General features: G+C 39.8%; 1 protein-coding gene across 1 annotated transcript in view; it reads left to right on the top strand.

Annotated features, from left to right (window-relative positions):
* The window catches only part of Nemf (nuclear export mediator factor), a 57,305-nt gene that overhangs the window by 4,939 nt on the left and 26,960 nt on the right, over window positions 1-25,406 (top strand). Inside the window, exons 5-16 of the mRNA XM_059279758.1 lie at window positions 672-820; window positions 3,092-3,159; window positions 8,873-8,959; window positions 12,692-12,765; window positions 14,040-14,110; window positions 14,187-14,262; window positions 14,733-14,795; window positions 19,337-19,414; window positions 19,500-19,708; window positions 19,876-20,067; window positions 21,135-21,198; window positions 23,812-23,900. Coding sequence (XP_059135741.1) covers window positions 672-820; window positions 3,092-3,159; window positions 8,873-8,959; window positions 12,692-12,765; window positions 14,040-14,110; window positions 14,187-14,262; window positions 14,733-14,795; window positions 19,337-19,414; window positions 19,500-19,708; window positions 19,876-20,067; window positions 21,135-21,198; window positions 23,812-23,900 — 1,220 coding nt within the window. The remainder of the gene's footprint in view (window positions 1-671; window positions 821-3,091; window positions 3,160-8,872; window positions 8,960-12,691; window positions 12,766-14,039; window positions 14,111-14,186; window positions 14,263-14,732; window positions 14,796-19,336; window positions 19,415-19,499; window positions 19,709-19,875; window positions 20,068-21,134; window positions 21,199-23,811; window positions 23,901-25,406) is intronic.

The following is a 25,406-nucleotide window of genomic DNA, read 5'->3' as shown; positions in this document are numbered from 1 at the left end:
TTTTTCTCTTTAATATCCTAGACTGGCCTGGAATCTGGAATCTTCCTGCCTCAGCCTTCTGAATGTTGTGTTGTGAATGTTATAGTTGTGCCCCATCACACCTGGCTACATCCCACTGTTGTCCTTTATCAGACATTTCATACTATGCTATTTCATACTTCCATGCGTTTGCATTTCATATTCTCTTGACCTGAATTTTTTTGAAACTTGGAACTTTTGTTGTTGATTTGTGAGACAGACTCAACTCTGACCTCAAACTTGTTATGTAGCCAAGAATTACCTTGAACTTCTGAATCTCCTACCTTCTGAGTGCTGGGATTATAGGCATATGCCATTCATGCTTGGCTTTGGCACACTTATTAAAGGCACTCAACTGTTAGATTTTCACAGTACTACAGGTAGCTTGTGCAGTAAGCAGACAAAGAATGTAAAGTTGCTCTAAGTTCTTTGCTCTAGGTTACTCTAGGTTGCTTCCAACTTGGAGTCCATAGAATTCATTTCACAGCCTGTTGGGTCAGTGCAAGGAGCCCTACTTAGATGGCCTGCTGGTTTTTGTTTTGCAGTTTCACTTCTGTAGCTATAAGTAGGTCCTCTGAGACATCTTTTTCAGTTTTTAAGATGCTTCAAGACTGATTTGTATAAACATTAAATTATATTTTACTCTATTGCAGGGAAACATTGTTCTTACAGATTATGAGTACCTAATTTTAAATATTCTAAGGTTTCGAACTGATGAAGCAGATGATGTTAAGTTTGCTGTTCGTGAACACTATCCCATTGATCATGCCAGAGCTGCTGAACCTTTGCTGACTTTAGAAAGGTAACAGTGTTTATACAATCATCATATTGTATTAAAAGGTAAACTAGGTTAGATTTCAGAAAAAATTGAATTAAAAATGTTTAATTATATAACACTGAATTGTATAAACATGCGTATGAGCAATTACATTTTATTTGTGGGTAGCAGATGTCTCCTTCTCTCTCTCCCTCCCCGTTTTGGTGCCTGTCCTGGAGCTCACTCTGTAGACCAGGCTGGCCTCCAACTCACAGAGATCCGCCTGGCTCTGCCTCCCGAGTGCTGGGATTAAAGGCGTGCGCTACCAGCACCCTGCCCCCCCCCCCCCCCCCCAGACAGGGTTTCTCTGTGTAGCTTTGCGCCTTTCTTGGATCTCGCTTTGTAGACCAGGCTGGCCTTGAACTCACAAAGATCCGCCTGCCTCTGCCTCCTGCTAGGATTAAAGGCGTGCACCACCACCGCCCGGTTCTCCCTCTTTTTCTTTTTCTTTTTTTTTTTTCCGAGACAGGGTTTCTCTGTATAGCTTTGCGCCTTTCCTGGAACTCACTTGGTAGTCTAGGCTGGCCTTGAACTCACAGAGATCCGCCTGGCTCTGCCTCCTGAGTGCTGGGATTAAAGGCGTGCGCCACCACCGCCCGGCTGGTTCTCCCTCTTTTTAAGTCAAGATCTCACTATGCAGCTCTGACTGGCATAGAACACTCTATGTAAACTAGGCTGGCCTTGAACTCACAAAGATCCACCTTCTTTGCCTCCAGAGGCTGGGATTAAGATATACACCACCAAGCCCAGCCCTCAAGTAGATGTCTTTTTATATACAGTTTGGATTTTTCTTTTCTTTTCTTTTCTTTTTTTTCTTTTGAGACAAGGTTTCTCTGTGTAGCTTTGGAGCCTGCCCTAGAACTCACTTTGTAGCCCAGGCTGGCCTTGAACTCACAGAGATCCACCTGGCTCTGCCTCCCCCACCTCCACCCCCCCACCCCTGAGTGCTGGGATTAAAGACATGCGCCACCACCGCCCCAGCCATTTGTGTTTCTTAGTGCTTCTGATTTCTTGGCAAAGTGAGGTGTTCTCACTGTTCTGTGAGAAGACAGATACATTAGGCAGGCAGAGTGTAGTGTGGGTAGTTCTGATTTATTTAGGAAAAAGTGAAAGGATAAGGTGATGATTAATTACAGCTTCTCTGACTGTAAGGCTTTGCTACCTAGTAGTCCACTTGATGTTCTTCAAGCTCAGCTTTCATCAGAATCAGTGGGAGGGCTTGCTGAACTGTAAACTGCTCTATCTTTGCCATTGCAGTAGATCCAAGGGGGACTTTTTTTTTTGTTTTTTGAGACAGGGTTTCTCTGTGTAGTTTTGGTGCCTATCCTAGATCTCGCTCTATAGACCAGGCTGGCCTCAAACTCACAGATCTCCCTGGCTCTGCCTCCCGAGTGTTGAGATTAAAAGCGTGCGCCGCCACCACCACTCGGCTCCAAGTACATTTTTAACAGGTTCTCTAGTTTGGGGGCTACATCGAGCAACAGAATTCTTAAAGAGTTCTTAGCAAATCTTTAATTAGGTGTAACTATTGCAGGTGTTCAGATATATCATGTAGGTTTACAAACAACATGCAACTTTTATATAGAAATGCATCTTTCATATCACATTGATGATAAGCAATTCATGACTTTGTTGAAAAATACTGATTTCTTATAGAAAACCTGGATTTAAGTCTCAGGTTGCCATTCAGGAACCTTCTAATTGTGAATAAATTATGAGAGTGTGTATGTGTGTGTTGATACAGAGTCTTGCTGTGTAGCCTAGTCTGGCCTTGAACTCAGGGTGTTCCATCTACCACTGTCTCAAGATTATAAGCATATATCACCCTACCCAGCTCCGGCTTAAAAAAAAAAAAATTCCTTTTAAAGTGTGTGTGCACACGTGTATGTGCCCATGTATGTGCGTGTGTGTGTGTGCGTGCGTGTGTGTATGTGTGTGTTGTGCGCTCTACAGAGACTAGAAGAGGGCATCAGAGCCCCTGGAGCTGGAATTACAGATGGTTGTGATCTACCAGTTGTGGGTGCTGGGAAGGGACCTCTGGTCCTCTGCAAGAACAAGTGTTCTTCACCTCTGAGCCATCTCTAGCTCCATGGATAAATTACTTTTAGGACTAGTTTTTCATATCTACAAGAATAATTTCAGACTCTTGTAAAGAAAGATTAAATAAATTGATGTAGATGAAGGTAATATGAATGTGAATAATGCTATAAAGTTTATTAAGTATAAGATGATAAAATGTACCAATTTTGTCCACAGATTGACTGAAGTCATAGCTAGTGTTCCTAAGGGTGAACTGCTGAAGAGAGTTCTTAATCCATTACTTCGTGAGTACTCCTGCATTTGCAGTAAGATGTTTGTATGACAACACTTTCACGAATATATTTAAAAATTTTTTTCCCCTTTCAAAAAATTGAGCAAGGGGCTGGAAAGATACTTAAATTCAGTTCACAGCACCATGACCAATGGTTCATAACCACCTATAACTCCAGCTCCAAGGGATCTGATACCCTCTTCTGGCCTTCATGGGTATCGACACACATGAGGTATACATTTACATAGCATACACATAAATAAAAAAAAGCATTATTATTATTTTTTTGAACAAGAAGTTAAAAGGGATCTTTTGAGTAATTACGGTTTTACTCTTAAAGAAAGAAGTTTTTGTTTGTTTTGTGGTGCTGGACATTGAGCCCAGGGCTCTATGATGATGAGCAGCCGTCTCCCACTAAGCTTCATTGTCCTGAAAGATGGAGATTTTTATATTGGCTCCATCTTATTTAAAAACAGTGCAGATGGAGCTGGTTATAGCTCAGTTAATAGAGTGCCTGCTTAGCATTCACAAAGCCCCGGGCTCAACCCCCAGCATTATGTCAAAGTGGCCTGATGGTCCACACCTACAATCCCAGTACCCTTGGGAGGCAGGAGGATCAGAAGTTTGAGGTCATCCCTTGACTTTGCAGTCAGCTCAAGGCCAACTTGGGACAGATGGATGAGTAGCCCTTTTCTCAAATATAAACGCAGTGGCTGGAGAGATGGCTTAGTGGTGAAGAGTGCGTGCTCTCATAAGGATCTTTCCCAGTACCCACTTGTTGCTCTCAGATGCCTGTAACACAGCTAGTTCTAGGGCTTCCGATGCTGTTCTGGCCTCCATGAGCTCTTGTTTGCCCTTGATGCAAGTAAACCCACATACACACATAATACACATAAATAACACATCTTTTTAAAAAATAAAAGTGGCCAGGCGATGGTGGCGCATGCCTTTAATCCCAGCACTCAGGAGGCAGAGGCAGGTGGATCTCTGTGAGTTCAAGGCCAGCCTGGTCTACAGAGCAAGGTTCAGGGCACCAAAACTATACAGAGAAACCCTGTCTTGAAAAAACCAAAAAATAAATAAATAAATAAATAAAAGTGATACAGAATATGTTATCAGTACTTCAGTATTGTAGAATACAGAGTATTTGCTTTTTTTCCCCAAATAACTGTTTTGTTTAAAAACCACTTAGCTTAGTTGTTTGTATTTATATTACTTTATTACTTTATTTATTTATTTATTTAATTTATTTAGTGTGTATGCAACATTCTGCCTCCATGTGTGCCTGCACACCAGAAGGGGTGCCAGATCTCATTACAGATGGCTGTGAGCCACCATGTGGGTGCTGGGAATTGAACTCAGGACCTCTGGAAGAACAGCCAATGCTGTCAACCTCTGAGCCATCTCTCCACCCCAGTATTTATTTTGTTATTTTACAACGTTTGTGGACCTCCAGGCTGATAGCCTCTGCCAGATATTCGTTCTCTCCTGTCCCTCTCAGCTTTACCATGTCCTTTGTCTGTTTGCTTCTGTTTGGTTTGCTTTGGTTTTGACACAGGCATGGCTCAGTTAGCCTTGAACTTGTATGTAGTGCAGGCAACCTTAAATCCATGGTGATCCTCCTGCTACAGTTTATCTTGGCAGATTTCTATGGCTTTTGAAATTAGATAATTTAAATATTGTTAGGTCTTTCTTTTTTCCTCCGAAGCCTTTGACTATCCTTTTGCATTTCATTGTACAGTTTAGAGTTGGAGTATTGCTTTCTACAACAACAAAAATTTGCTAGGATTTTGATGAGGGTTGCATTGGCTCTGTGGGGAGAATAGCAGTCTGAATTTGCAGAGTCTTCTATGAACAAAGAACATCTTACCATTTATTTGGATTTTTCTTTTAATTTCAGTATTTTATAGTTTGTGTATATAAATTTTATTCTTAAATGCTTGGATTTTCTTTTTGTGTTGTTGTTAGTTTTTAAAAATTACTAGGCATGATAGCTCATGCCTTTAATACCAGCACTTGGAAAGAGAGGCAGTCAGGTCTCTGAGTTTGAGGCTAACCTGGTTTACATAGGGAGTTCCAGGACAACTATGACATAATGAGACCCTGTCTGCAAAAATAAAGAACAAAACAATAATTATATTTTAATTTGTTTTGTGACAGTGGGCACACTCAAGCCATGGTGCACAGTGCATCTCAGTCAGAAGACAACTTGGAGGGAGTCAATTCTTCCAATGTGTGGGGGTCTTGGGATTGAACTCAGGTCATGAGACTTGGCAGTGGCAACCTTTACCTGTGGAGCCATCTCACTGGCCCATAGAATTGTTTTCTTAGTTTCGTTTTTTGTTAAGAATACAATTGATTTTTAAAAAATATTTGTTTTTATTTTTTATGTATATGTGAGTACCTACATGTATGTCTAGTGTCCACACAGGTCAAAAGAAGTAGTCAGGTCCCCTGGAACTGGCATCACAGTGGTTATAAGCCACTGTGATTGTTGAAACTAAACCAACATTCTCACTAAGATTAGCAATTTCTCTTAATTACTGAACCATCTCTCCAGTCCCCAATTGATATTTATATAAACTTAATTTATATATATTGTATCTTTCAGAGCTGATAAAGTCATTTAGTCTAGAAGACTGAATGTGTGTGTGTGTGTGTGTGTGTGTGTGTGTGTGTGTGTGTGTATGTGTGTATTCTTTAGGAATTTTTAGCATATAGGGTCATATCTCCTCTGAGAATAAAGCTGCTTTTTCTGTTTTACTTTGAATGCTTTTGGATAATTATATCTTTTAAAAAATTGTTTTATGGGTATGGGTATTTCGCCTGCATGTATGTCTGCTAAGATTTATTTATATATTTTATGTATGTGCATGCTTTGTCTCCACACCAAAGAGGGCATCAGATCCCATTACAAATGATTGTGAGCCACCATGTAGGTGCTGGGAAATTAATTCTATCTTACTATACCAACTGTGATCTAGAGTACAATGCTAAGTAGCTGTGGTAAAAATTAATAGCTTTACCTTTTACCTCATCTGAGAGAGAATATATTTAGTGTTTAATTAGTAAGTATGGTATTAGCAGTAGTTTTTTTTGTTTTGTTTTTTGTTTTTTTATAGGTATCCATTGACAAATGGAAATGGTTCCTTTATTGAGTGTTTTCTAATAGGAATCGGTGGTGCAATTTTCAGATGGTTTTCTGCATCTCACTGATATATGGTTGTTCTATGAATATGAATATGTTCTGTGAATATGGTTTATCTTATTAGCCAGTTGTTTTGTTTTAATTTAAATATTTTTTTCTGAGTTTGATATTGGTTGAATCCTCCTTCTTACACCAAGCTATATCCTGGGCTCTTTTTATTTTAGTTTTTTAATATAGTGTTTTGCTTGCGTGTGTGTATGTGTGTGTGTGTGTGTGTGTGTGCGCGCGCGCGCGCGCGCGCGCCTGCCTGCCTGCCTGTATGTATGTGCCTGATGCCCAGGGAGTCAGAAGAGAGCGCTGGATCCCCTGGAAGTGGACTTATAGATGGTTATAAACTACCATGTGGGTTCTAGGAACTACCAGAGTGTGCCCAGATTCTCTTAACCACTGAACCATCTCTGTCTAGCCTCCTACCCACCCGTTTTTAAATTTTTGACATGTCTTTACTGTGTAGTACAAGCTGGATTCCAACTTGAGATCTTGCTGTTTTCAGCTTCTTGGGATGGAAAGCATGTTCCAACATGCCCAACATCTTTTTTTAAAATCTGGTACCTAATAAAAACTGTATATATTATTAGGGTAACAAGATTTTAACATACATGTGCAGTGTTTGTGTTATCTTTAGTCACCCTACTGTGCGGTAATATACCACAACTTTATACTCTCTAACTCGGTCTAACTCTGTACCCACTGATCAACCTTTCTCTAACCTGTCATGCCTATTCCCCTGTTAACCACTCTCTGTTTCTTCTTTTTTTTTTTTTTTTTTGGTTTTTCGAGACAGGGTTTCTCTGTGTAGCTTTGCGCCTTTCCTGGGACTCACTTGGTAGCCCAGGCTGGCCTCGAACTTACAGAGATCGCCTGGCTCTGCCTCCCGAGTGCTGGGATTAACACTCTCTGTTTCTGAAATTTAATATTTTTAGATTTTTATGTACTGTGAAATAATGTAGTTCTTGTGTTTCTATACCTAGCTTATTTCATTTAACATAATATACAGTTCCATTCTTGTTATTGCAAATGACAAAATGACAGGATTTCGTTCTTTTTAATATCCAAATAATATTGCAGTCTTTTTTTCTTTCTTTCTCTCTTTCTTTCTTTTTTCTTTTCTTACTTTTTTTCTTTTCTTTCTTTTCTTTTTTTTTTTTGTATTTGAGACAGGATCTCTCTATGTAGCCCTGGCTATCTTGTGTAACTCACTTTGTAGGATGATACCTCATTTTTATTTTGGTTTGCATTTTGTGGATAATTAGTGATCTTGTACAACTGTATTTTATTTTATTTTATTTATGTGTATTGGTGTGTGGGTATGTGAATATGTGTGCCATTGCCTGTAGAGCTCAGAGGCATCAGAACCTCCTGGAACTAGAGTTAGGTCCGGTTGTGAGTTACCTGATGTAGGTGCTGGGAATCACACTTGAGTTTAACTGCTGAACTGTCTCTCCAACCTGTGTAGAACATGGTCTCCATAACTTTTGGCCATTTGTGTATCTTTTGAAAAGTAGTATTGCACATTTGTTAATTGTAATATTTTAGTTGATTTTTGTAAACCAAATCAACCTTGAAATACAATGACAAATCCCTCCTGGTCATCGTTTATAATTTTCCTTATGATTTCTTTGTGGTATTAAGGGTCAAGCCTAGGGGTGTTTGTTTGTTTGTTTGTTTGTTGTTTAATGTGCTAAGCAAATGCTCTGCCACTGAACTACATTTCTAGCTAATCTTATATGTGTGTTGCTTAATGCCATTAAATACCTGTAACATGCACAAATTCTCTGTTTGCTGTAATTTCAGACTCCTCTCTTTACTTCAGGTCTTAATTCTACTACCATTTGAAAAGAAGTAAAATTACTTTCCCTGGCTATTTATATTGAGTAGGTTATTCATACTGAGCTATAAATTTTTTAAAATTTATTTAAGTTTATCTTATGTGCATTGGTGTGAAAGTGTCAGATCCCCTGGAACTGGAGTTATCGACAGTTGTGAGCTGCCATGTGGGTGCTGGGAATTGAACCTGGGTTCTCTGGAAGAGCAGCCAGTGCTCTTAATCACTGAGCCATCTCTCCAGCCCCCTGAGCTATAAAATTTTTTTTTTTTTTTTTTTGGTTTTTTTTGAGACAGGGTTTCTCTGTGTAGTTTTGTGCCTTTCCTGGATCTCGCTCTGTAGACCAGGCTGGCCTCGAACCCACAAAGATCCACCTGCCTCTGCCTCCCGAGTGCTGGGATTAAAGGCGTGCGCCACCACCGCCCAGCAATATAAATTTATACTGTGGTTTTTTTTTTTTTGTTTTTTTTTTTTTTTTTTGGTTTTTCGAGACAGGGTTTCTCTGTGTAGCTTTGCGCCTTTCTTGGGACTCGCTTGGTAGCCCAGGCTGGCCTCGAACTCACAGAGATCCACCTGGCTCTGCCTCCCGAGTGCTGGGATTAAAGGCGTGTGCCACCACCGCCCAGCTATACTGTGTTTTAAATGTGAAGTCCTAAAGGAAAATAATAACAACAATACTCTTTACTTTTGTAGCCTATGGACCAGCTCTTATTGAGCACTGTCTTATAGAAAATGGATTCTCTGGCAATGTCAAAGTGGATGAAAAACTTGAAAGCAAAGGTATGTATGTCTGCATGGTCCAGATTTTGTACATTTTCACTTGTTTCCTTTTTCCTTTGATCCTTTTTCTTTGAAGTTTTGTGGTACTGGAAATTAAACCTAAGAACCCACAAGTCCTAGAAAAATGTACTGCTGATAAACACCTCATTTATTTTCTTTTTTCCAATTTGATTTTTTTTGGAAATAAGCTTTCTCCTACATTGTAGTGCAGTGTCATCTTGAGCTCTGAGTCTCCTGCCTCCGCCTCCTGGATGCTGAGATCACATGTGTGTGCTAGCACACCTAGCCCGCCCTTCCTTCTTTCTTTCTTTTCCTTCCTGGTTTTTTTGGGTTTTTTTGTTTTGTTTTATTTGGCTTTTCGAAACAAGATTGCTCTGTGTAGCTTTGGAGCCTGTCCTGGAACTTGCTTTGTAGACCAGGCTGGCCTCGAACTCAGAGATCGGCCTGGCTCTGCCTCCCGAGTGCTGGGATTAAAGGTGTGAGCCACCGCCCAGCTTTTTCTTCCTTTTTCATATGTAGGAATGTCTTGCTTCCTTGTGTATCTGTTTGCTACATGCTTGCCTGGTGCCCTGGAAGGCCAGAAGAAGGTGTCAGATCCCTTGGGACTGGAGTGAGAACCCATGTAAGCCACCATGGTGGATGCCAGGAATTGAACCTGTGTCCTCTGGAAGAATAGCCAGTGCTCTTACCTGCTGAGCCATCTCTCCAGCCTTTGGCCCTTGTTTCTTTACTAGGAATAACTTAACTTTTTAAAGTTAGAAGTGAATGGATAACTCAAGACTTAGAAAACTTTGGTCTGGGATTGGTAAGATGGCTCACCAGGTAAAGGCCTTGCTGTCAAGCCTGAGGATCTTAAGTTTGATCTCCAGGATCCACATCACATGTTGGAAGGAAAGAACCAGGTCCAGCTTTTTATTTGTCCTCTGATCTCTACATTTGGGCCCTACCCCTGTCCCTATACATACATACATATATATGTAAATATATAAAGGTAAATAATGGTAGTTCATACCTGTAATCTCAATGCTAAGAGTGGATTTTGATGAGTTTGAAGACAATCTGGGCAACATAGTGAGTCCCTGTCTCAAAAAAAAATTTTTTTTTTTTAATTAAAAAGAGCAACAAAAAACAACAAACAAAAATTTGATCAGAGTATCCTACACATATGGCTTTTCCTCCATTCCTCCTCCAGTGTGAACATTTATCCCTATTAATAAGCACTTTAGTCTTGTTTACCTACCTTCATGCCTTTGAACTTTAGAACTTTCTTTTCATACCCTCTTGTTTTTGCACTGAATACTGAGCTTGGGATAGTAGACATCTAGATTAGTTGGATTACTAGCCTTCTGACTAAAAGCACAGGGTACGTCTAGAAATAGCATTCATCATATATTTGAATTTCTGCAGTCCTGTAAAGTGGCTGCATGATGAAATTAGGCTCTAGTAATTACTTATGGAAGCTAACTTATCAGAATGAGAAGAATAAGAAAGTAGGGCTGGTGCGATAGCCCAGTGGAAGGGTACCTGCTCCCAAGCCTGATGACCTAAGTTTGATTCCAGGATCAAACTGACTCCCGAAAGCTGTCCACTATTCACCACCTGCACACTGAGGCACACACACAAACATACAATAATAAATAAATATTTTAAAAATAAAATAATAGCTATTTTAAAGCTGTTATTTAAAAAGGAATTTAAAAATAAATGTAAGGAAGATTTGTTCTTGGACAAATTATGACCTGTCTGGCTCTATATGATGTTTGAAACATTCCTAGTGTTTGTGTTTGAGGATTATTTATCATTTTCTAAGGTATAGAGATAATTTTCATTTTATGAATGAAATTTTGTTTGTTTAAAAATACAAATCAATGCCAAGTGGTAATGGTGCAGGGCCTTAATCCCAGCACTTGGGAGGTAGAGGTAGGCAGGTCTCTGTGAGGTTGAGACTAGCCTAGTCTACAAAACAAGTTGCAGGACAGCCAGGAGTGTTACACAAGAAACCCTGTCTTAAAAAACAACCAAATAAACAAACAAAAACAAAATACAAATCAAACGCTTCCTGAAATATACTAATGCCATGTATCCTCTTTGTCTCTAGTGACAACAGATGGTGGTGTGTAGCTGGAGTTTTCTCCTCTCCCTCCTGGGCCAGCAGCTGCTCAGACCCAAATAAACACACACAGAGGCTTATATTAATTAAAACTGCTCGGCCATTAGCTCCGGCCTACTACCGACTAGCTCTTACACTTAAACTCAGCCCATTTTCGTTAATATGTCGCCACATGTTTCGTGATTTTTGTGATTTTACCTGTGTGCCATTACATGCTGCTCCCTGGATGGGCGGGCTGGCGTCTCCTGATTCAGCCTTCCTCTTCCCAGAGTTCTCTTTGTTTGCTTATCCCGCCTATACTTCCTGCTTGGCTACTGGCCAATCAACATTTTATTTATCAACCAATCAGAGCAACACATCCACAGCATACAGAGCAGTATCCACAGCACTTCCCCTTTTCTGTTTTTTTTTTCGAAAAGGAAGGTTTTAACTTTAACATAGTAAAATTACATATAACAAAACAGTTATCAAGCAGACTTAGGACTGGTGGGTGAGAGAGATTTGTCCTGACCACAGGCCAGGTGAGACACAGGAAAACTTCAGCTCAAAGGTGGTATTTTTTGTGTTTTTTTATAAAATGAGCAAAAGCATGGGAAAGTGTTTGGGACAACTCTGGTTACTTAATGTTAGTTAAATAACCTTTTCACAGGTTACAATGTGTTATAAGGTTGTAGAAATTAAATAGTAACTTTTTGGAGAAGGAATTTACAAAGAACCCAGAAACAAGTATATATGGAAATTAGTTTTATGAATAAAGAATCCTCTTGTATGAAAGGTGGATGATTTAGAATAGGCTGACCAAATTATAACATATATATATATATATATATATATATATATATATTTTGTATATATATTTAGTATATATATTTTGTATATGTAGCAATTACACAAATGAAACAACTGTACCTTATTTTACTCATTTTATTAAGCACTTACATTATTTCATTAATACTTTTCCTTTTTTTGTTAAAATTTGTGTGTGTGTGTGTGTGTGTGTGTGTGTGTGTGTGTGTGTATATGTGCGCGTGTGTGCCTGATATGTGTTGGAGAGACAGGACACATGCCATAGCATCTATGTGGAGGTCTAAGACCAACTCTGTGGAGTCTGTTCTCTTTTCACCTTTATGTTGGGTTCTGGGGATTGAATTCATGTCTCTAGGCTTGTGCAGCCATCTCATTGGCCTGTTTTTATTTTTATTGTTACTAGATTTAGTGTGTTTATGTGTGTGTTCAGAGGGCGGCTTGCTAGGAATTGGTCTTCTTCCTTCCACTTCTGGAGACTTGACAGCATCCCAGTTTTTTGGTTGTTTTTTTTTTTTGGTTTTTTGTTTTTTGTTTTTTTGAGATAGGGTTTTACTGGGAAAGTTGGCCTTGAACTCATAATTGTCCTGCTTCAGCCTCCTTACTGCTGGTATTAGAGGCCTGTACTACCATACCTAGCTACCTTCCTGCTGTTCTTGTATTTTAATAAATATATTGAGCCAGGTGTGGCAGCACTGCATAACGCATAATGAGACCCTGCCTCAAAAAAAACGAAAATAAATAATACATAGTTATTTAATAGTGGTTAATCAACTTGATTGGCATCCCTTTTTCCCTTGTTTTTATTTCTCCATTAGATATTGAAAAAATCCTGGTTTGTGTGCAGAAGGCAGAAGACTATATGAGAAAAACATCCAACTTCAATGGAAAGGTAGCAGCATCGTGTAAATACTTGCCATGTATTGTTTACATGTATCTGTTTATTGGGGAGGTATCATAGCCTTGGAAAGGTTAGACAGCCTGCAGGAGTTGACTAATTACTTTACTGTGTAGGTCCTGGGGATCAAACTCAGGCTTGTCAGGCTTGGTGACAGACATCTTTACCCATTGTTGCATCTCAGCAACCTTGTATTATTTTGATCTTACTGGATTTCCAGAAATAAATTATCTTTTAACTATTTAATATCTTTTATTTATTTATTGTTCTAACTTAGAGTTTTGTTTTTCTTATGTGGGGCTTGAATGCAAGGCCTTGTATATACAAATTCATACTGTACTATTGGACTATACACCTGGTTCTGGGGTAGTCTCTTCATAAAAATTTTTTCTATCCTTTATCTTTTATAGAAAATACTGTGTTGGGGCTCAAGGTAAAACTCAGTTGATAATAGTCTTGCCTAGAGTACACTTGGTCCTGGGTTTGGTCCCCAGCACTGCATAAATTAGGCACTATGAGTGCATGCCTGTAATCTTAGCACTTGAGAGGTGGAAGCAGGGGGATCAAAAGTCCAAGGTCATCCTTGCCTGCATAGCAAGTTGAAAGCCAACCAGAGCTAAACAAAATCTTACAAAACAAAACAAAACAAAATCCACAAAAGAGAAGAACAGTTGAGGAATTTGTGTAGAAGAAAAAAAGTTTGACTTTATTTTTAATTACATGTATGTATATGTGCATATGTGAATGCATGCCACAGTATGTTAGTACCCTTGGAGGCCAAAAGAAGGTGTCGATCCCTTGGAACTAGAGTTATAGGCAGTTGTGAGCCTCCTATTATGGGTGCTGGGAACCAAACTTGGGTCCTCTGGAAAAGCAACAGACAGTCTGAAGTGCTTACTCCAGCCAGTTTCTCTTTCTTTGATACAAGGTCTTGCTATGGAGCCCAGGATGGCCTTAGTACTCAAGATGTTCCACATCGGCCTCCCAAGTGCTGGGTTTATAGGCAGGGATCACAGTACATGGCTAAAATGTTTCATCTTGAATTGATTTTAGAGAAGCACTCTTTAATTTGCTAGCACTTTAAAAAAAATGGTGGCTTATAGTCTCCTCATAGTTAAACAATTAGAAAATTACCTCATACTTTAATATTTTTCTTTCATATTCAAAATGCATCTTTAATTAGAAAAAACAACAGTCATGTCAATTTTTGTTAGTTGTGAATATAGATGAGTCTAATATTAGTTGCTTTTTGTTTTTTGTTTTTGTAGGGCTATATAATTCAGAAAAGAGAGGTAAAACCAAGCCTGAATGCAGATAAACCAGCTGAAGAAATACTCACGTATGTAGCCATGGGTCAGTTTGCTTTGTATGCTAATTAATATTCTTAATTGTGATATAATAAATATGTTTTACAGGTATGAGGAATTTCATCCTTTCTTGTTTTCTCAACATTTACAATGTCCATATATAGAATTTGAATCATTTGACAAGGTGGGTTTTCTAGTTCTGTTTTTTCACTGGTTAACATGACATGAGTTGTAAGAATTGGTTATACTGTCTTGGGGTTGGGTGTGTAGTGTAGCCCATTGTGAGTGCATGTACTAAGCCCTGGATTGAATCCTCAACACTGCAAAAAAACAAAAAAGAAGAAAGAAAAGTAACTAAAAAAATATTTCTTGCCTTATAGTCAGTGTGAATCTGGGGATTGATTAAAAATCAATACAGTTACAGATACAACTATTAGAAATAGTTGTTGCCATTTTTATTTAAAGATACGACTAAATACTTGACCTTATTTTTATTCTTGACATTGTTAGCTGTATTATTGGAAATGTGGTCAGGTCCAGTGAGGGCACTACAGTATAAAACAGGCTAACATTGTGTGTGTGCAAGGTGAAGTAGAGACCATGCTTTTTTTCCTTATAGCCAATTGTTTGTCTTTTTTTTTTTTTTTTAATAAGGCCGTGGATGAATTTTATTCCAAGATAGAAGGTCAGAAAATTGATTTAAAAGCTTTACAACAGGTATAGTATTATTTAAAATATTTGTATTAGACTAGCTAGTCAAAGTGGTTTGGAGGTAAATATGCTTTCATTTAAGAATAAGTTGCGCCGGGCGGTGGTGGCGCATGCCTTTAATCCCAGCACTCGGGAGGCAGAGCCAGGCGGATCTCTGTGAGTTCAAGGCCAGCCTGGTCTCCAAAGCGAGTTCCAGGAAAGGCGCAAAATTACACAGAGAAACCCTGTCTCGAAAAACCAAAAAAAAAAAAAAAAAAGAATAAGTTGCGACTTTAAATTATAACCTGTTTTATGTTCAAACTATCTGTGTGTTATTTCTCCTGTAGTTGTCCATAAAATGTTTTTACATTAAAAAAGGGACAAATACTATAGAATTGTATTACATGAAATATATAGAATATACAAATTCATAGAGACAGAAAGATTAGACATTATCTTAAGATAGAGAAGAAAGGAATATAGAGCAATGATTTCCTAAGTACAGAATCTCTGATCTGTGTGATGGAAAAACCCCACAAATGGATAGTAGTATCAGGACATAATATCATGAATGTAATAAATCAATACAATTAATGTAATTAATGAATATCATAAATATAAATATTGAATGAATACTGCGAATGTGATCAATGAATAACACAAATGTAGTTAATATCATGAGTGTAATTAATGAATATCATGAGTCTAATTTAAAAAAATAAATTAAAATAAAAAAATAATTTAATAAATTAAAAAAAAGAATAAGTTGCCTTCTAGAAGTAAGGGACATTGTATGAGAGTTCTCAGATCAGACCCCCCGGAACTGGAGTTACAGATAGTTATGAACTATCGTGTGAATTCTGAGAACGGAAGAGTCCTCTAGAAGGGCAGCAACTACTCTTAACCACTGAGCATCTCTCCAGCCCCAGTGTTTTCTTTTGAGCTAGGGACTCACTGCATTCCTGGCTTGTCTTGACATTCGATGTGCAGATCCAGTTGGCCTCAAACAGGTCTGGGTTGAAGGCATATGCCACGATGACCCGGCCTTCTCTTAGTTTGTGATAAAAGCCCAGGGGAGTCCTGTGGAGAAGTACGCCTCATCCCATCCTCCCACTTTTATTCCACTTCTCATCTTTCTAAAACCTGTTACGTACCCTGGTATGACTCAGGATAGTTAAAGCCACCCAGAGCTTCTCAAACTTGGACATTATGAGACTACATGATAAGGAACACGTTCCATGGGCCAGGGGGAGAATGTATTTTCTGTACTGTTTCTTTATTGTAAACTTTGTATTCTTTTTCTTAAGCTGCTTTAAAACTTGTCTGTTCTGTATGATGATTCGTCAGTGAGGATTTTACATGCACTATTTTTGCAGCATATTTGACCACGTTTTTAGAGCATGTGCTATAGATCTGTTTCTTTTTAATTTTTATTTATTCTCTCATACAATATATCCCAAAAGTCACTTTTCAAAAATATTAGCCATAGGGCCTCAACCCCAAAGAAGTATGGGCAACTATGGAATGCTAAGAGTGGGAGAAATGGTCTTCCCCAGGGAAAGCCCCTGAATTGGCTGTCCAATGCTAGGTGGGCAGCACTGAGATCATATACATACTGGTAGTATTATGTGGACTGAACAGGTTGTATTTTAGTATTTGGCGTAGGAGGTGGGGGGAATGTGTGTAACAATGGTTAAAGAAAGGCTGAGTTTGGGGAAAGAGCAAAGGAGTGTGCATGGGAGGGGCTGGAGGGAAAGGGGAAAATAAAATGTTGTTATAAAAAAAGAGTTAAAGGGCTGGAGAGATGGCTCAGAGGTTAAGAGCATGGTTGCTCTTCCAGAGGTCCTGAGTTCAATTCCCAGCAACCACATGGTGGTGACAACCATCTGTAATGAGATCTGGTGCCCTCTTCTGGCCTGCAAGAATACAGGCAGGCAGAACACTGTATACATAATAAATAAATAAATCTTAAAAAAAAAGAGTTAAACATAACAAAAATAGTGCAAGATTCCAAGTTATATGACTGCCTATACACTCTTCTCTTTTGTTTTAAAATAGTACAATTTCCAAGCATGTAGTTAAATAAATTGCATCATGTGATTGTCACATGATGGCAGGACACTGGCTGGCTGGAGAACAGATATTTAGCAAGAATACTCATTATCAATATTATTATTATATTTTTAATTTTGTTTTTTGAGACAGAGTCTATACATAGCCCTGGCTGTCCCGAAACTCACAGAGATGGATCTGCCTCTGCCTCCTAAGTGCTGGGATTAAAAGCATGCACAGCGATATTCATTATTTTATTTATTTATTTATTTTTTAATATTTTTTAAAAATTTAGATTTATTTATTTTATAGGTATGAATATTTTGCCTGCATGTATGTATGTATGGATGTATGCATGCATGCCTAGTCCCATTGCATTAGGGCACCAATGCAATTTTATATGCAATTAGATCAACACAATGATATTGAAAGGGTTTCAGATATTTATATTAGGGTTGCACAGCTGATAGTGTATATACAGGTATTCCAAAATCCAAAACAACTCCATTGTAAGAAATGTACCAAACACTTAGGTTTAAGGATACTCAGACTATACCAATAAATTCTTGTGATAATCACTTTTAATAGTCCCCACTCTTATAAATTAGATCCTTTAGGTATTTTGTCCAACATTTAAATAATAATTAATTGGTGATGCTATAAAGTTTAAAAAAAGTCCTCAAATCAGTAATTTTGAAATATAAGTCAGGATGGTAGTGTATGCCTGTAATCCCTGCTGATGAGAAGTGGAGTCAGGAGGATCAGGAATTAGGCTAGTGAGTTTGAGGCCAGCCTTGTCTGCTACATATAAGACCCTGTCTCAAAAAACAAACTCTGAAGTATAAATTATGTCTGATAAATGTTATACAGGAGGGCAAATAACTTCTCTGAACCTTTGTATTATTATGTGAGGGAAAGGTGTTAATGAAAAATACTGGAATTTAATGCTGAGATAACTAAATGTCAATAAGACAATAATTTGTGCCTTTAAAAAGTTGATTTTAGTGGGGGTGGGGTTGTGCACACCTTTAATCCCAGCACTGGGGAGGCAGAGGCAGGTAGATCTCTGAGTTCGAGGCCGGCCTGTTCTACAGAGCGAGTTCCAGGTCAGCCAGGGCTACATAGTGAGACTGTGACTTGAAGAAAGAAAAAAATAAGTTGATTTTAGATGTATTTATTTTATGTGTATAAGTGTTTTGCCTGCCTATATGTGTACCACACGTGTGCCTGTTGCCCATGAAGGTCAAAAGAGGGTGTCAGATTCCGTGGAACTGGAGTTACAGATGCTTATGAGTCACCATGTAGATTCAGGGAACCAAAACTAGGTCCTCTGCAAGAACAGCAAGTGTTCTTAATCACTGAGCCATCTCTCCAGCCCCTTGTTTGTACTTTTAAAGAACTTACTGGGAGGCTAGAGAGAATGAGTAAGGATGCATAATGCTCTTCCAGAGGCCCCGGGTTCAGTTCCCAGCAGCCATGCTAAGAGGTTCACAACTGTCTGTAACTCCAGTGCTAGGAGATTTGAACCCTCTTCTGGACTTCACATATAGAAATCCACACACATACACACATACAATCTTTAAATACATATTTTACACAAGACTTTATGGTGATGTGGAGGGAGCTCAGCTGTTACGAGCACATGATGTTCTTGGAGAGGACACAAATTGAGTTCCTATGACCCACGTTGGGTACTCAAAATCAACTCTGACTCCACCTCCAGGAGATCCAGTGTTCTCTCTGCCCTCCATGGGCACCTGTAATCAAGTACACATTCACACATACATGTAACTAAAATAAATTTAAAAAATTTTTATTTGGAGCTACTGATGTAATTCAGTGGTAGAGTGCTTTCTTGGTATTCATGAGGCCCTGGGTTTGATCTCTAAGGCTACATAAGAAAGAAAAACTTAGCCAGGTGGCGGTGGCACATGCCTTTAATCCCAGCACTCGGGAGGCAGGCAGATCTTTGTGAGTTTGAGGCCCTTCTGGGCCAAAGAGTGAGTTCCAGGAAAGACACAAAGCTACACAAAGAAACCCTGTCTCAAAAAACCAAAAAAAAAAAAAAAAAAGAAAGAAAGAAAAACTTACACGCCTTAAGAAATCTTGAATTTTGCCTGCTTGAATAATACCAAGGGAGTTGGGGTCATACTTTATATATAACTTACTTGTAACCAAAGCACACATACAGGGACTGGGAGGTAGATAGAGATAATATTTCAACATGACATGTCTTGAGGGAGTGAACTATTTTTTCTTTTTGGTTTTTCAAGACAGGATTTCTCTGTGTACTGCTGGCTGTCCTGAAACTCAGATCCGCCTGCCTCTGCCTCCCCAGTGCTGGGATTAAAGGCGTGCGCCACCGTCACCTGGCTTATGGAGAAACCTTACAGCTGCCTATGTGATACCATTGACGGGTAGAGGAACCATTAGGACAGTAAGTTTTAGGAATTGAGGGTAGAAGTGCTGTGCATTGAAAGAAACCTAACCTGAAAATTCTGTTTTGTTACTGAAAGGAAAAACAAGCCCTGAAGAAATTAGATAACGTTCGAAAGGACCATGAAAACAGACTGGAAGCTCTCCAGCAGGCTCAGGTATTATGCCGAGCTTTTCCGGTTCTTCTCCGAACGTGATCATCTCAGCTGGCTTTATAGTAAATACACTGGGTGTGTTTCTTAGGAACTGGACAAACTGAAAGGAGAGCTCATAGAGATGAACCTCCAGGTAGTCGACCGAGCCATCCAGGTCGTCCGAAGTGCATTAGCCAACCAGATAGACTGGACGGAGATCGGAGTGATCGTGAAAGAAGCCCAGGCCCAAGGGGACCCTGTGGCCACTGCAATCAGAGAACTGAAACTGCAGACAAACCATGTCACCATGCTGCTCCGGTGAGTGTGCTCCTCACCAGCTGGTGACGCTTCATTTGTGAGTTGTTCGTTGTGTTCTTTCACATAGAAAATATATAACTAAATCATTGCTAATTGTATTGAGGAAAATTTGAAATGAAAAGTGATGTCATTGACATTAGTGAAATACTATTGAATATTTTTAATAGAAATCCATACTTGTTATCAGAGGAGGAAGATGATGATGGTGATGGTGATGCCAGTATTGAGAACAGTGATGCTGAACCACCAAAAGGGAAAAAGAAAAGGCAAAAGAACAAGCAGCTGCAGAAGCCTCAGAAAAACAAGCCGCTGCTTGTCGATGTGGATCTCAGCCTGTCAGCCTATGCCAATGCCAAAAAGTAAGCCATTTAACTATTCCTTTTAGCTTGTATTTATGTGTGAATAGTTTACTGGCATGTATTATGTGCATCAGTGTATGCCTGTTGTCGGAGGAAGCCAGAAAAGGGTGTCAGGTCCCCTGAACTGGAGTTACAGATGATTGTGAGCAGCAGTATGGATAACAGGAACCAAACCAGGGTCCTCGGGAATAGCAGCCAGTGCTCCTAACGGATGACTCATATCTCTACACCTAACTATAGATTCTTGGTAAAATATTACTTATGGTAAATCAGTAGGATGTTAAGAACAGGTGTCATTTTGCCTGTTATATAAGAGACTTTCCCTGGGGAGATGAAACACAGCACACATACATGTGCACATATATATCTATTCACCTCAGAAAGGGAATCCACAACAGACCAAAGAAGAACACTCAATCACTCACTCACTCTCTCTCTCTCTCTGTCACACACACACACACACACACACACACACACACACACACACACACACACATACGTCTTTTCACCCCAGAAAGGGAATCCACACAGATCAAAGTAACAATCACACCGAAGTCTCCCTTGGTGAGCCAGTGAGTTTTTATTGGGTTACTGGCTGGAGTCCGAGTGAGGAGGGCTGGCTTACAGGAGCAAGGATAAGGCTGAAACAGTTGCCTCTCAGCATGGGTGATGCTGCCTCAGGAAAGCTGTGTATCTGGAGCCCTGTGCTCAAGTTAGAGACACCTGGACAAATGCAAGGCATCTCTCGCAGTTCAGCTGGAGTCTCCTCAGGCAGTTGTTTACTGCTTCTCTAACTTGAAGGAGACCTTGAGGAATCGTACTTACTGCAGGCTACAGCTTTCTCAGACTTGCGAAGTGTGTTCACTTCCTGGGTCTCTTAGCACCCCCTCCTAGAAGGGAGTGTTTCAATTTGTAAGAAACTGCTACAGAACATGTATACATACTTCTTTTGGTAAAAATTAATTTTGTGCTCTATACAACTTGGTTCTATATGATTTAGGACTGTAAATTAAAAATAGAAACTATGAAGGTTTTACTTAATATTTAAAATAGATTTATTTTTCTAGATATTATGATCATAAGAGGTATGCTGCTAAAAAAACACAGAGGACCGTTGAAGCTGCTGAGAAGGTAACTTGATAGTACGACATTCATTGTTTTTTGTAGCTTCAATGACTTTTCTGTTTAAGTGAGCTTTTCTTTTTTCTTTTTCTTTCTTTCTTTTTTTTTTTTTTCAAGACAGGGTTTCTCTGTGTAGCCTTGGCTGTCCTGGAACTCAATCTGTAGACCAGGCTGGCCTCGAACTCAAAGAGATTCACCTGCCTCTGCCTCCCAAGTGCTGGGATTAAAGGTGTGTGCCTGGCTAAGTGGGGTTTTCTAATTAAAAAATCTCCTCCATTTTTAAATCTTGCTTTAAATGTGCTTATTTCCTGCGTTTACTTTCTTCCCTAACCCTGCACCTCCCTCTTTTTTCCTCATCTCAGCAAATAGCACTGTCATCCTTATCTGCTTCAATGTTAGAGATTTCCAGAACTCTCTTCTCATGTCCAAATCAGTCGTTTCCTGTGTTAGTGTGTGTGTGCATATGCATGTGCACATACCACAGGGAACCTGTGGGCTTGAGGACAGTTCTGTAGAGTTGCTTTTTCCTACCTTTATGTGGGCTCCAGAGATCCAACTCAAGTTAGCAGGCTTTGAATCACGTGTTTTACCCACTGAGCCATCTTGCCAGTCCCACATTTTTTTTTTTTTTTTTTTTTTTTTTTGTTTGTTTTTTGTTTCTCAATTTCATGTATAACTAGAACCTACTGGGTCCTTTGTCACTTGACTGTGATTTTAGGACTTGGGAAGTGGGGGCAAAATGATCCTGAGTTCAAGGTCATCCTAATCTGTCTAGTGAGTTTGAGACCAGCCTTACACACACACACACACACACACACACACACACTGTACACAGAATTTGACCACGTATCGTATTCCTTTGGTTTAGGCCTTGGTTCCCTGTATCCACATGGCTAGACCTTTTCTCCCACTGCAGTCTGTTCTCAACTTAGCAGCCATAGTGATACTTTTAAACCACAAGCAGACTCTGTCATCTTTCCTGCACTCAAACCTTCCAGTTCCATCCCGTCTGAGTACAGTCAGGGCTGTCTGGCCTGCAGAGAGAGCCCTGTGTGATCTGTTCCCCTTTGACTCAGTATATACTCAGAATTTCTGCTACACTTGAGCCTCGCAGTTCTGAAACCGGAGTGCACTGCTCTTCTCCGAATCGTTGTCCATGCTAGTCTTCTTAGCTGAAGTGATCTGCCCTCGGATTTTCAAGGTTTTCTTTCCATTTGTTCATTTACATATCTGCCTGAGTGAGACATCAGAGAAGCCTTTGTTGACCATTTCTACTAAAAATAATGCCACTCTCAATCTACTTCGCTGTTTTTCTCAACTCCTCAACTGATAGAAAATTATGTGAATATTTATCTGTTTATCTTTTAGAGTGTAAGTCCATAAAAGTATCATTGTTGCTGGGTGTGCTGGCGCACGCTTTTAATCCCAGCACTTGGGAGGCAGAGACAGGTGGAGCTCTGTGAGTTCAAAACCACCCTGGTCTACAGAGTGAGGTTTACATTGGTGAGTTCTAGGCTAGCCAGAGCTACATAGTGAAACAACAGAAAACAAAAACACCACCACCCAAAATTACCATTGCTGTTTTGTTCATTGTTGCGTTCTAGTCTTCAGAGATTGTCTGGAACAAACCAGAGACTTGAATTTCTGTTAAATGAGTAACCTCCTTGACCTACCCTCCATAATCCAGGCTGGCCTCACACTTGTATATCCAGGCCAGCTTCAAACTCAGGATCTTCTTGCCTCTGTCTTTCGGGTGGTGGGGTTATAGGAATACACTACAATTCCCAACAACAAGAAAGTTCTTAATTTATAGCTCTTAAAAATTTGCATACAGGGGCTGGAGAGATGGCTCAGAGGTTAAGAGCACTGACTGACTGCTCTTCCAGAGGTCCCTGGTTCAATTCCCAGCACCCACATGGTGGCTCACAACAATCTATAATGAGATCTGATGTGTAGGCATATATGCAGGAGGAACACTGTATACATAATAAATAAATCTTTTAAAAATTTGCATACAGTAAATATTTAATTCATTTTACTTCTTAAGGTAAAATATCTTTTCATTATACATATACTTGTGTGTATAAATCAAGTCACTTTATGACATAAAATCTTTTTTCTGGCCGGGCGATGGTGGCGCACGCCTTTAATCCCAGCACTCGGGAGGCAGAGCCAGGCGGATCTCTGTGAGTTCGAGGCCAGCCTGGGCTACCAAGTGAGTCCCAGGAAAGGCGCAAAGCTACACAGAGAAACCCTGTCTCGAAAAACCAAAAAAAAAAAAAAAAAAAAAAATCTTTTTTCTGTTTTCCTTTTTGCTCATAGTACACATATAGAGATTAGAGCACAACTTGTGGGCACAGGGATCAAACTCAGGTCAGCAGGCCTGGCAGCAGAACCATCTCATGGGTCACAACAACTGTTTATTAAACTAGGTGTGATGGCTTGTTCCTATAATCCATGGGGCTGAGGCAGAAGGATCTTTGTGAGTTAGAGGCCAGCCTGGGCAATATAGTGAAAGCTGTCTAAAGCAATTTGTTACGCCATTATATACTTTGATGCTATGTAACTACATCCTAAAATTACTAAAAAAAAAGTTGTTTGGTCTCTTTTTTTTATAAATAGGCATTTAAATCAGCAGAAAAGAAAACAAAGCAAACCTTAAAAGAAGTACAAACAGTTACTTCTATCCAGAAGGCAAGAAAAGTGTATTGGTAAGTGTTCTGCTCTTTTTTATATTTTGGGTTTTTTAATTGGAATTATATACGCCTATTATTTGGAAAGTCAGGCAATTATACAGCGCTAGCTATAAAACCAGTAGTCTTACTACTCTTCATCCTTACCCATTGCCTGCTCTCCCAAGGAAACTACTTTTTAGTTTTAGTTCTTTCTGTTTATTTCCTTATTCATTTATTTCTTGTGTGGGTATGTCAGTGGGGAAACATGCCGTGGAGCACGTGTGGAGGTCAGTGGACAGCTTTCAGGATTGTTTCTCCTGCCTCCATGTGGGTCCTGGGAATTGAGCTCAAGTTTGATGGAAGTACGTGGACCCACTGAGCCGTCTCTCCAGCCTCTGCCTTTAGCTCTTTTAGGTCAGCCTGTTAGATACTCCGGTTTCTCTCTGTAATAGCTTGTATTACTACTTCATGGGTTTTTTTTGGGGGGGGGGGAACGTGGGGAGGTGGGGGGGTTGTTTGTTTGGTTTGTTGGTTTTGGTTTTGGTTTTTTGAGACAGGGACTCTCTGTAGCCCTGGCTGTCCTAGAACTCGCTCTGTAGTTCAGGCTGGCCTTGAACTCACAGAGATCTGTCTGCCTCTGTCTCCGAGTGCTGGCATTAAAAGCCTGCACAACCACCTCCCGGCTCTGCTTGATGATTTTTGTTGTTCTGTAGCCCTTCATTGACCTCTCCTATAGAAGATGAGAATTTCAGTTTCTTTCCACGTGTCTTCTGTTAGATACAGACATAGTTTTGTCAAGATTGATAATGAGCTTTCACATTTTATGGATTATTCAGTTGCAGTCATAGCTGAGCCTTGTAGTATTCTGTCTTCTGTAGGGCTGGAGAAATGGCTCAGTTGTTAAGAGCACATGTTATTCTGGCAAAGGCCTTGAGTTCAGTTCTCAGGATCAATGTTGGGCAGCTTACAACTACCTGTAACTCAGTCATGTAACACTTATACACACACACACCCCCCTATAAAATTTTTAAATTTTTTTTTTTGTGTGTGTGTGTCACAAATTCAGTGTCAAACTTTCATCTATATTCAAATACATTAGAATTTCATTAGTATTACCTTTTTGGATATGTCAGAGATCTTGTTAATATTCGGATCCCTCCCATTGGTGCCACCCTGTGTCCTGACATGAGTCTCTTTTTAAGGAAAAATTTCGCCCATTTCTCACTTGTGCGCTCTCTCTCCCCCACCCTCTCCCTCTCCCTCTCCCTGTTTCCCTCCTTCCCTCCTTCCTCCCTTCTCTCTTCTCTCTCTCCGCCTCCCTTCCACAAGGTGCTCACCCTTGAATCCCCCTCCCTCCCTTCTCTCTCTCTCTCTCTCTGTCTCCCTCCCTCTTTTAGCTCTATAAACTCTCCAAGGGGATGCATCATCTGGGTTGTGTATCACATGTCTCGAATGGCTGCCTAGCCTGTCGCTGCATCTGCCCAGCATGTTTCCCTGCCCGCGGGATACCCTCAGGGCCCACCGAGCAATTCATAACAAACC

This window comes from Peromyscus eremicus, chromosome 14 (assembly GCF_949786415.1).
Source record: "Peromyscus eremicus chromosome 14, PerEre_H2_v1, whole genome shotgun sequence".
In the NCBI taxonomy this organism is placed as follows: domain Eukaryota; kingdom Metazoa; phylum Chordata; class Mammalia; order Rodentia; family Cricetidae; genus Peromyscus; species Peromyscus eremicus.
The sequence above is the reverse complement of the archived record's forward strand: the minus strand, read 5'-3'. Positions and strand labels throughout refer to the sequence as shown.